This window comes from Psammomys obesus, unplaced genomic scaffold (genome assembly GCF_907164565.1).
Source record: "Psammomys obesus unplaced genomic scaffold, mPsaObe1.curated_primary_1811, whole genome shotgun sequence".
NCBI lineage: Eukaryota > Metazoa > Chordata > Mammalia > Rodentia > Muridae > Psammomys > Psammomys obesus.
In genome coordinates this window covers 25914693-25927029 of record NW_026596034.1, presented here as the reverse complement: position 1 = coordinate 25927029, position 12337 = coordinate 25914693, and the positions used below count along the sequence as shown (strand labels likewise).

Genomic DNA, 12337 nt, shown 5'->3' with positions numbered 1-12337 from the left:
GTGTGTGTGTGTGTGTGTGTGTGTGTGTGTGTGTGTGTGTGTGTGTGTGTGTGAATACACACCAACCTACCATCTGATACCTGAAGAGAGAGAGAGAAAGAGAGAGACAGACAGACAGACAGACAGACAAAGGCCTACCCTACTATTCCTGAGCTTCAGGCTCAGCTCAATCTCCTGATCTTCATGTGGTCTGCAACTACCTATTCGGTCTATCTGTTTTCCTCTCTGGACCTGGACCTGGACCTGACTGACATGCTGTTTCTTGCTCTTAATCCATTCCCAACTCTCAGACCATGGTTCTGTTCAGCCGTTCACCTTGGAACTGAACTCTGTAGCTTTGCTCTCAAACCAAACTACAACAGCTCTCTCCTGGCACTTGTCTGATTCATTATCTTATCAATACTGACTCTCTGAAACCTCTTAAACTCTTCTGCAGTCTCTTTAAACTTATATTCATTCTATAAACCACATATGTGCATATAGACATATATACTGTCTACTGTATGACATAAGAGTTGGTATTAGTAATTACGACTAGAATAAAAGAACACCTCAGCCAGGCTACCAAGGTAGGCAGGTTGTATAACAGATTTCTGTCACGGGAACCACAAACCCTTGTTTATTTATTACCACTGTGCCAATGGTTAACTGTGGAGAGCACACACATGTCTGATTCTGGCATTTGTGCTCACTATACTACTGGAACAGGGTCTTCTCACACTAGAACCATTAGAGACTGGGAAACTTTTAAACTTTTTTAAAAAATTATTTATTTATGTATGCAATGTTCTGTCTGAATGTATGCCGTCACATCAGATTTCATTATAGATGGTTGTGAGCCACCATGTGGTTGCTGGGAATTAAACTCAGGACCTCTGGAAGAACAGACAGTGCTCTTAACCACTGAGCCATCTCTCCAGCCCCAACTTTTTCTTTAAAAGGCTAAAAGAAACACTTCAGGGTTTTTGGACCATAACAGTGCCTTACTCCATATGAAAAAACTGATGCGTAAACCTGTGAGTACATACCAATAAAACTTAACTTATGAATATAAATGCTTAAATTTCATGTCACAAATATTATTATAATTTTTAACCCAACTTTTAAAAAATATAAAAACAATTTATACTATCTGGTTTTGTGTCAACTTATACAGTTAGAGTCATCAGAAAGAAAAGAGTCTCTGTTGAAGAAATGCTTCCATGAAATCCAGTTGTAAGGCATTTTCTCAATTAGTGATCAATTGGGGAGGGCTCTGGGTTTGATAAGCAGGCTGAGCAAGTCACAAGAAGAAAGCCAATAAGCAGCATACTTCCACAGCCTCTGCATCTGCTCCTGCTTCCAGATTCCAGCCCTGTTTTGAGTTCCTGTCCTAACTTCCTTCAGTGATGAATCACAATGTGGAAATGTAAGCTTTTCCTCCCAAACTTGCTTTCCTCCCCAACTTTTTTTCATGGTGTTTTGTTGCAGCAATAGAAACCCTAACTAAGACACCATTCTTTATAGACTATGCAAAAAGGAGGACTAGGACAGATTTAGGCCCTTGGCTGTAAGTGTACCAACGCCTACTTCATAACAGATGCTCTGGTTTGAACAAGCTCATCCACCTACCCGACCCCTATGATTTTGCAAAATGCCTCTTACTGTGCTCACACAATGACTCTCAAAGTACCCTGCCATGTCTCTTTATGTATATATCCACTGCTTCAGGGCTACTGGCAAAATTAAAAGAGAAAGCACAGGGACACAACTCCATTCTGCAGAGTGGCTGAGAAGGACCACAGACACCACACTTCTCAGAAAGCTCAGACTACAGGTGAAAGAGCAAAACAGGAGGTTAGATAGAAAACTCACTGTTCCAATTGGCGTAGAGGGTTCGAAGGGAGAAGCCACTGAGTGCCAGCTCCCTCAGCTGGTTCCGCTCACAGTGCAGCTGCTCCAAGCCACATAAGGAGCTAAGGTCCAAATCAGTCAACTGATTGTCCCGCAAATCCATGTGAGTGATGTGTTTATTTCCCTCCAGATTTTCAATAATCACCGTTTTCAACTGGTTCATCCTTAATATTCAGAAGTAGGAAAATAATTGAAAAGAATTTCTATTACATGTATAAAAACATAGGCAAGGTATGACCCTTTCCTCTCTGTACTGAACTTGAGAATTTCATTACCTGCTTCATTTTTCAAAGTACTACAGAACACAACCAGAGTTGATTTACAGGAAAAACAAAAACAAAAAACCAAAAAAAACTCAAGACCCAGCTGAGTTAGAACTGGTAAACACATACACAAATTGGAGAGGGAAAAAGGCACTATATACACCAACATCTGAGTACCTAGTAAGGTCAAGTGGGGAATAGGCATGCTCTGGGCAAGTGAGAAGCTAAGTGACAGGAACAGCTGCCCTTTCTCTGTGGCTATACCTCTTTTTCTCTAGGGCTAAGACTCATATGCACTAAGCAGAGAACAACCTAAATGTACACGAATGGTTTAAGTGCAAACTTCACAAAATGTTTCTGTTTCTTTCTCTACACCTATATGACTGTCACAAACTAGCCTGTTCTCCTTCTGTGCACTGCTAAATCCCTGTCTATGTCTTTTCAGGGCTCACTATCAGTGTTCTGAAATAAGAAAAGACCTAGCGCACATCCTCTACCACCTTCCTTTAGGAAAAGCTTGTCACTACAAAACACAACTCCTAAGAAGGTTTTTAGTTTTGAAGCCTTTAACATTTCAACGACAACATAATGTTACCAAGGGAAAAGTGACTCAACAGAAAAATGGTTAAATTTATAGAAAACTGGAAACCACTAGTCTCCATACAAAACAATGTTCAACATCACTCATAAATAACCAAATGCTCATTAAAACAATGAAACAATACTGTACCTTCTCTTGACAATAAAAAAATAAAAATAAAATACTGAAATCCACTACAGATAAAGGTTCAAGAAAATAGAAATTCTCAGTCAATGCTGTTGAAAGAGTACGTCAGACAGTCGTCAGCAAGCTAAGTCTGTCATTGACAACCCGCCAGATCTTTACTCTCTGCTACTGCGTGAATAACAACGTTTTACTACAGACCTGAGAACATCTATTTTTATGCTGTTTTAAATTCCTAATGTTCTAAAGAAGTAAAGAAGTCCTTATGAGGAGAAGCCATCAAGGTCCATCACAGCAAAGCTAAGGAAGTTCTCATACAGAGTGGCCTCACCTTAGATCCACATGCTTAACATGGCTCATCCTGGTCAGCACCCCTAGGTTTAAGACTTCCAAACAGTTTCCTGCCATAACCACTTTATCTAACATGGTGAGTTTCTCCAAAACCTCAGGAATTTGACTAAAATTGTTGAAGGAAATTCCCAGAGAAGTAAGCTGCTGCAGGTTTCCCAATTCATCGGGTAGAGTGGTGAGAAGGTTGCCATCGAGGCAGAGGGTCTGAAGACTGTGGAAAACAAACAAGCCTGCATTATGGAACAGCTCACACAAACAAACTTACAGACAGAACCAACAATAGGGCTTGTAATTCATTATTAAGCCATGTCACTAATCATTAACAATCCAAACATGACAAAATCCCCCAAATCTTGGCCCATGGAGACTAAACAGAGGCTTAGTCATAACTCTTTAAGGGTGGGGCTTCAGACACTAAAGACCTAGGGTCTCTGTTGCTGAAATGGAGGGAATGGGTCACTGCTTGGTGGCATAGTCACCTCTGGTGTCAAGAGCCATTGCTTAATAGAATCCTGGTAAGGATATGACTTATCTCACCATGAAAGCTCAAAGTATTGCTTGCATCCTAAGATCAGGAGGTCCCCGCAAAAGAAAGAAGAACCTAGGAAGAGCTAACACTTACTTTAGCAGATTGCCAATCTGACTTGGCAAGTCATGAAATCCATTACATGAAAGGTTGAGTTCAGTCAGGGTAGAAATCTCACACAGCAACACAGGAAACACTCCAAGCTTATTATGGGACAAGTTTAGGCCCTTCAGTTGAGAAAATCTAAAAACAAAGGCACAATACAGACCATATTTCCATATTGTGATGGTATGAATAACTAATATATCCATTATATGTCTTTACAGGAAGACCATCAATGGACTTTGATGATTTATTTTGTTTACTGACTATTTTGTTATTGCTGTTGAAGACAGGGTCCTTCTATGTAGCCCAGAACAGCCTAGAACTTATAATGTAGCATAGACCAGCCTCAAACTCAAAGTCTTGTCTCCATTTGCAGCTAAATATGCACCAAATAATCTGTTTTAAAAACATGTTTTCATTTATGTGCTAACAAATGTTTTATGAACACAGAGGCTAGTAAAGTAGTTAAAACATAGTCCACGCTGTCAATGAAACCTGGTCAAGAGAATTCCCCTAATGAGGCAGAAAATGTACATGGGAGTTCATGCTGCAACAATCACTTTCTATTGAGTCACACTTAATACACTTAATCTTACTTTACTAAATGTCAACATGAAATATACAAAACAATCTATTCAGATACCACAATAACAAATACATAGCACATTATAAGCAACCCCCCCTCTTTTTTTTTTTTTGGTTTTCAGGACAGGGTTGCTCTGTGTATCCCTGGCTGTCCTGGACTCCCTTTGTAGACCAGGCTGGCCTTGAACTCACAGAGATATCCTGCCTCTGCTTCCTGAGTGCTGGGATTAAAGGCAAGGGCCACCACACCCAGCATAAGCAACTCTTTTTACACTGAAATTATATTGGCTCAAATGTCACTTGAAATAAATAGATCAGATGAGCTTGAAAACATCTGACAGCCTTGTATGGTAAACTGATCTGATTTACATGAATCCTGTGTTGCTGCCATCTGTTCACAGAATAAAAGTTTCCATATTATCTTGCCTTGAGATAGTGTGGCCAAAAAACAGGTATACGAAACATCATGTTTTATATCATACAAGTGTAAGATGATGATAAGTCAAAGACACTGTCCTCCTGCCCTTGAGAATGGAACCCATGGTACCTTACTCTAAGGCTCCTCTTCCAAACCTCAACGTCTGACTTCCAGGTGACCTGACTTGATTGCTTCCTATTCTTTGTCCAGGTGCCTTGACTTCAGAATCTCTGCCCAAGCTCTGTAACTAGATCAATTCTAGCTTCAGGGCAACTCAGAAAAAAAAAAATTCTAAAGACTGACTTCTTTAATATTATAGCTTATCTTAATTTACTATACAAATATGAGTCAAATACCTGCATCATTACTAAATATTTACTTGACATATACTTGTACTTGTAAAAGATTAGATTTTAAATACCAGTGTGTTTCTGAAGATTATATGGGTAAGAATTATGTTACTAACACGAGGATGTAAAACATGTCATTTTAAAGCACATTATTCACCATGTAATGTAAAACACTTTGCTTTAGCTGGGTGTGTTAGCACACACCTTTAACACCTCAAGGAGGCAGAGGCAAGTGGATCTCTGAATTCAAGTCCACCTGGTCTACAAAACAAGTCCGGGACAGCCAAGGCTACACAGAAACTCTGTCTCGAAAAATCAAAACAAACCAAAACAAACAAAAAAAAAACAGTTTGCTTTGATTTTCAATTTTTCCCTTCCCCAGTAAAAGCCTACAATCACATATTGTTAGTATTCATGGGCATCCACTTTTTGTGTTTTGTGTAATTTTTTGAGACGTGGTCTCACTTAATGTAGCCCAGGCTGGTCTCTCATGCTGTTTTAGGTGAAAATATAAGGTGAAATGTGGGGAGAGTAGGAAGGTAAAATATATTCTAACAAAAAAGATAAAAGAAAAAAACAAAAACAAACAAACAAAAAAAAAAAAAAACATAGATCACAATCTTGTAGGGATGAAATGTTTCCGTTATCGGCAGAGAAAGGTTTCAGGAATGACAAAAGACTTGGGAGCAGACACAAAGAAAAGACAAAGACTGATCAGCTTACAGCCATTTCGATTCAAAACTTTTGATTAAAAAACTGTCCACTTATGGAATCTCTCAATCTACCATGGCTGCAAATCATGCTTTATCATCAATGCAGAATATGTTTTAGTATTAATAAAAAGATTATCCTAAGCCTGGCATAGTGGCACATGCCTTTAATGACAGCACTCAGGATGCTGAGGCAGGTGGATCTCTATGAGTTCAAGGTCAGCTTGGGCTACAAATTAATTCAGTTCCAGGCCAGCCAAAACTACACACTGAGATCCTGTCTCAAGACAAAAGAAAAACAAACCACTAACAGATTATGAAAATCAATGGTAATTCATTATAGTCTTTGAAACAGAACATTTCATCAACCTTGTTTTATAGGGAGAATAACGAGATAACGAGGAGAGAGATTGTGTGAATAAAAATTGTGCTTCAGTAAAAATTTAGAAAATATGATGGAATGTGCCAATGAATTCATCCCTCAAAGGTTCATATGGTAGAAGCATGGTATCAGTGTGGCAGGACTGAAAACGACAGACCTGTAAGAGGTGAGGGTTAGGGTATAGCTCAGTGGCAGAACACTTGTCTAGCATACAGAGAGTCTTGGGTTCAATCCTCAACCTCACTAAAATAAATAAACAGAAAAGAGGAAGAGGAAGTAATTATGTCACTGAACATTTTGTCCTGGGAAAAGATTACGCAGTGAGTTAGTTCCCAAAATAAATGGGTTGTTATAAAAGAGCAAGCACTGAGCACTAAATATCCCTGGTTTCCTGTCTTGCCATCCCACTTCTCCCTCTTATGTGGGCACCCACCATCCACCATGATATCCTGAAGCGAATGGACTATCTGATCTTACATTTAAATCTTTTATTTTTACACACTACCAGCCTCTGGTTACTTTGTTATAGAAATGAGGAATGGATTAATTCAGTCAACTTGTCCACCGAAAGTGTGAACATTTCATTTTCAACATAGTAGTCTGGAAACCTCTTCTCTACATACTTGTAGAGTGTATCAAGGCCTCCTGGTCTTTCTAATTGCATGAAGTTGTGTCGCAGGTTGAGGTAGGTGATATCTTGACTATAGAAGAGATGCTCAGGAACCTCCTCAAGGCTGTAACATGAGAGGTCCACAGTGCTGATCCGCTGGGACACTACCTGAAAAAGAGCAAAAAGAAAAGCCTCCTGAGCTATTGAGTGATTTCATGTAACACAGGCTAGAATGGCATTTATACAAAAAGTACTGACTATAAACTAAGAAAGGGGAAAAAGTAGAGATGCTATTATTCATTTATAAAAACCAGTTAATTTTTACTTTTCCCTAAAACTATAAATTGCTTTAAAAAACAAAAGGCCTGTAATTCTAGCACTGGGGAGGTGGATATAGGATGATTAGTAAATCAAAGCCAGCCTTGGTTACATAGGGAGATTAAGGCCAGCCTATCAAAAACAACAAAAAGTTGAAAACAAAAATCCATAGTGGGTCTATGCTTAAAATTCTAGTAATTGGGATCCTGAGGCAGGAGGATCACTAAAAGTTTGGTGAGCCTAGGCTACAGAATAAGTTTCAGGCCAGCCAATACAATGTAAATGAGACCCTATCTTTAATAAAAAGGAAGGAAGAAAGAAAAGGATGAAAAGAAGAAAGGAAAAGAAAAAAGCTGCTTATGTCACCATAGGGAATTAAAATTTAACATTTCATATCAGAAACAATGATACATTGACTCAAAATAGGCAAGTTTTAATAAGAAACAGTGTGGGACAAAATTCCTTTTGTAGCATCACATCTCTGTAAAGTATTTTCTTCTACTGAAAGCATATAGCACATTGTTGAGTATGCCAAAGATGGTCAAGAAACAGTAACTTCTCTTTAAAGAGGAAGAAGGATGGAAGTTACTCACAAGTGAAACCAGTTTTACATGGAACAGATTTTATAACTGATACACACAGGAAAAAAAACAAAAACAAACAAACAAACAAAAAAACCCTGAATCATCTTTAAAACCTGTAATGCCACACTAATAAATATGGCTATAATGTGTTTAAAACATGATGAAACTCACTTGTGTCCTGAGACATGCCACTGCACTGTGGTGCCTCTTCTGCATACTGCTGCCAAGAAAACAAAGGGCAGCAGTTCTGGACTTGCAGCACACATTAGAGTAATGCATCTTTAGCAGCTAAGAAGCTATGCTGAAACGTCAGCTATCCTCAACACACCAGAAGAGGGATTTGTGACACCATCACAGGTTATGTCCCATCAATAAGGTCACCTTTAAGTGCTTCTTCAAGGCTGTTCTAAAAGTGTACAGACATGAAGCTGTAGGCTATAAGCCATGAAACAGATATATCAATCAGTGACCAATGTGGCAGATGGGAAGCAATGCAAATCTCATGTCTCAATTCCTCTAAAGGGCAAACTTCACTGTGTCTTAAGTCCACCTAAGACACATCTCACAAAGATGGTACAGAGGGAAACGTCCTGAAAACATTTTGCCTGCAAGTATAAATAAGGAATGACTCAGCGAAATGCCTACGGAAAACCAAGTGTGATGTTAAGGGCACTTGTTGCTACATCCTCAACTCCTATACAAGTTTCCAACCTTAGATGCCTGTCGTTGCCATCTCTGGTACTCAGCCAAAGTCTCAAAGCTGACATGATAGGTCTGGGCTTGGGCTCCAGCTGAGCTGAAAGCAAGGGAGTGTTGCCGGCGCTTCACTTCTTCTATCTGAAGAAGAGGAGGAGAAAATCAAAACCACTAATCAGAAATGACAGTCAAAAAGCAGTAACAAGACACACTTTTTAAAATGGCAAAGATTCTGATCAGACATCTCTCCAAAGAACATATACAAAAAACCAACAAGAGTATGAAATAACGCACAACATCAACATCCATTATGGAGAGGAAAATCAAACCACAACAAAGGCGGGATGTGGGGGTACACACATGTAATCCCAGCACCCAGGAGGCAGATGCAAAGAGAATTCCAGGTCATTCCGGGCTACCTAGACATCTTTGTCTCAAAAAAAGAAAAAAGGGGGACTCTTCCGTAAACTGGGACAGCTCAACTTACAGACTTGCTAAGGAGACACTCTTCCCACCACCAAGGACCCACTTCTGTCTTTGGATGACACTGCTTCTGAATCTTGGCAGACCAGCCACAAATTGGCTTACAAGTTATACTTGCAAATCATACATTCTAGTGCTTACTAAAGACAGAACCAAGAGGCAGAAACACAAAATACTTTGAGCAAAAAAATAAAAAAAAAGCACCTTGTACAGACTCATTAAAACTACAGAATTTTTGCAACATTAAATTATGGTATTCACAACATAATCATTGTTCATTGTTAAGAAATCAGTGAACTATAGAAATTGCTGTCGAAACAAAGAATTTCATTGAAACGAACAGATAATGTTCTAGAATAATTGCCCGGTAATGGTGCATGCCTTTAATTCCAGCACTAGGGAGGCAGAGGCAGATGTATCTCTGGGAGTTCAAAGCCAGAGCTACACAGAAGAAACCCTGTCTTGAAAACCAATAAATAAATATATTAATTTAAATGTTTTACTATGAGGAACTGGAAAGATGGCTCAGTAATTACGAACACTTGATATCTTTGCAGGAGACCAGAGTTCTGATCCTAACATGTTAGGTGGCTCACAGCTATCTGTAACGCTAGTCCCATGAGATCTGATGTCTTCTCTAGCCTGGAAGGGCACCAGGTACACAAATGGTGCACATATACACATACAGATAAAACAGTCACACACATAAAATAAAATGAAAGGAGTAAATAATTTTTTAAAAATTAAGTGAATTTCATTTTAGAGATTAAATTATATCTCTGTACAACTCACCCTTCCAATTTAAAAAACCAAACCAAACAAAAAACTTTGCTGGGGGGTGGGGTGGAACACACCTTTAATCCCAGCACTGGGAGGCAGAGGAAGAGAGGTCTCTGGGTGTTCCAGACCTGCCAGGGGTATATAGTGAGACCCTGCCTTAAACAAACAAACAAAAAAAATAAACAAAAAGAAAGACTAATGGAAAAAGGTTTGTGGCAAGAAGCCCCACCCACTACAAAATGATAAAAGGACCATCTGACCATTAATAGTTAATAATTTCCAAAGTTGCACATATATAAAACTAAAATGCCTATTTATATAATACCAATTAACATAATTATATACATAATTATATGGAAATGTTTAATTTGTTTTGTTTTGTTTTTTGAGACAGGGTTTCTCTGTGTAGCCTTGACTGTCCTGGACTCACTTTGTAGATCAGGCTGGCCTCAAACTCACAGAGATCCACCTGCCCCTGCCTCTCTGCATGCTGGGATTCCAGGTGTGTGCCACTACACCCAGCAAATTTCTATTTCTTATCAGTAATTCATAAAACTTCCTCAGTATTTAACTATGTATGATTCTCTAAATCTTGACTGAAGTATTCCAATGTAAAAAAAAAATGTTTTAAAATTTTCAGTTTTCATTTTTATTAATGTGTCTGTGTGTGACTGCACATGTCTTGGGCCAAGAGAACATGGGACTCCCTGGAACTGGAGTTACAGATAGATGTGTGCTGCCCTGTGGATGCCACTGGAATTGAATCTGGGTCCTGAATAAGAGCAGCCAATGCTAAGCCATGTCTCCAGCCCATTATTTTTAAATTATATTTAAATCATATTTCCATTCCTAAGGTTTTCCTGAATCCTCCCCAGGATTCTGATTTCCGAATTTTTGTTGTTCTACTTTGTCTCACAAAATCCTAAGCATACTTATTTTCAGGGTACCCATTTATTTCCACCTCAATCTGAAATGAGTTTATTTCTTGATGAGTTTATGGATATCTTCATTAACATAACTTTTCCTGGTTTTTTCCAGGACTTCGGAGCAAGCACTTTTGCACTCTGAGCCATCTCTCCAGTCCATGTTATCTGTCTTTTTAATACATGTATTATAGTCTATATTGATATATATCTAGACCAACTGCACACTTCAAAACATGATTTTCAAAGGTCATTTTGACTGTGAATCCTCTTCAGTTCACACTAGTTATGCTAGTCAAGCCTCAAAACATTGAAGCTAGCGTCCTATAAATATTAACCTACCTATGGGCACCTGTCACTTTGGTCTAACTAGCAAATGACCTTTTCTAGGACAGATACAGATTTGTCACACTTCCCTAGCTGCATAATTGAGGCTCATGACCACCCAACTCTCTGTTTTAAACTAATGGGCAAAAAGAAGAAACCTCAAAGAATTTATCTTGGAAGCTGCTTCTAGTTTCCAAAAGCAGCTTCTATGCAGCATCCTGGTAACAGCATCTTGGTGTTATCGGCTACTGCACTGAGTCCCTGAGTATGGAGCAGACAGTTCTGCAACAGCACTGGGACATTAGAGAGCTCTGGAACCTCCCAACAGCCTCTGATATAATCTTTTATAATATTCCTATTCGTTTCTATGAAAATCAGGCAGAATATTTTCTTTCCTTTTCCTTTTTTTCCTTTTCCCTTTCCTTTCCTTTCATTTTTTTCAATGCTGAGGATTAAACCCAGAGACTCACAATTGCTAGACAAGCACTGTGTCACTGAGCTACAGCCTAGGTTGCTGTGTGTGTGTGTTCATATGTGCATGCACATATATGCATGTGGAGACCATAGAACCACCTGGGAGTCATTACTTGAGAGCAGCCCACCTTGTCTGTTCAAACAGGGTCTCTGATTCACCAGGAGTTGACAAATGGGCTAGGTTGGCAGGGCAACAAGGCCCAGAGATCTGTTGTCATTGCTTCTTCAGAACTAAGAGTACATGTACCACCACACTTGGTTTTGTGTTGTTGTTATTGTTTGTTAATGTTATTGTTTGTTCATGTCCTTAATAAACAGGGATTCTGAAGATCAAATTGAGGTCCTCCAGATCTTCCTTTACCAACTGGACAATCTCTCCAGCCTACCCTTAACATTCCTTAATGACCAAGATAATATTTAAAATTTATAAACCTTACCTTTCCCCCAACCAGAGGCAAAATGTGCATCTTTCCAGTTTGACAATCCTTCACTGAGGAAACAATAAGGCAGGTACCACACAGAACAACTAGGCGTTCAGCCCATTTGTGCAGCTGGGTTTTTCCTTTTCGTACATTGTAGATGCCAGACAGTAGGATTCGATCCAGATGATCCATCTGGCATGGTTTTTCTAAAAAGAAAACAGTACTTCAGAATGTACCATTAAAGTAACATAATACTGGAAAAGGAAAATGTATGTGCCAACATTCAGTATCTCTATTTATAGATAAGAGGAACGAAGCAATATGGGTTTTACAAAAAAAAGATTTCGGTCCTAAAATAATACCCCACCACTGCACTTATATAGTGGAAATAAGACTTTACCTCAGATGTCACC

At 38.9% G+C, this 12337-nt stretch overlaps 1 protein-coding gene across 1 annotated transcript in view; it reads right to left on the bottom strand.

The window, feature by feature from the left end:
• Phlpp2 (PH domain and leucine rich repeat protein phosphatase 2) overlaps positions 1–12337 on the bottom strand; it is a 73382-nt gene that overhangs the window by 30104 nt on the left and 30941 nt on the right. The window contains exons 4-9 of the mRNA XM_055621043.1: positions 11940–12130; positions 8531–8656; positions 6931–7085; positions 3854–4000; positions 3212–3442; positions 1855–2057 (exon numbers count right to left, since the gene is read on the bottom strand). Coding sequence (XP_055477018.1) covers positions 1855–2057; positions 3212–3442; positions 3854–4000; positions 6931–7085; positions 8531–8656; positions 11940–12130 — 1053 coding nt within the window. The remainder of the gene's footprint in view (positions 1–1854; positions 2058–3211; positions 3443–3853; positions 4001–6930; positions 7086–8530; positions 8657–11939; positions 12131–12337) is intronic.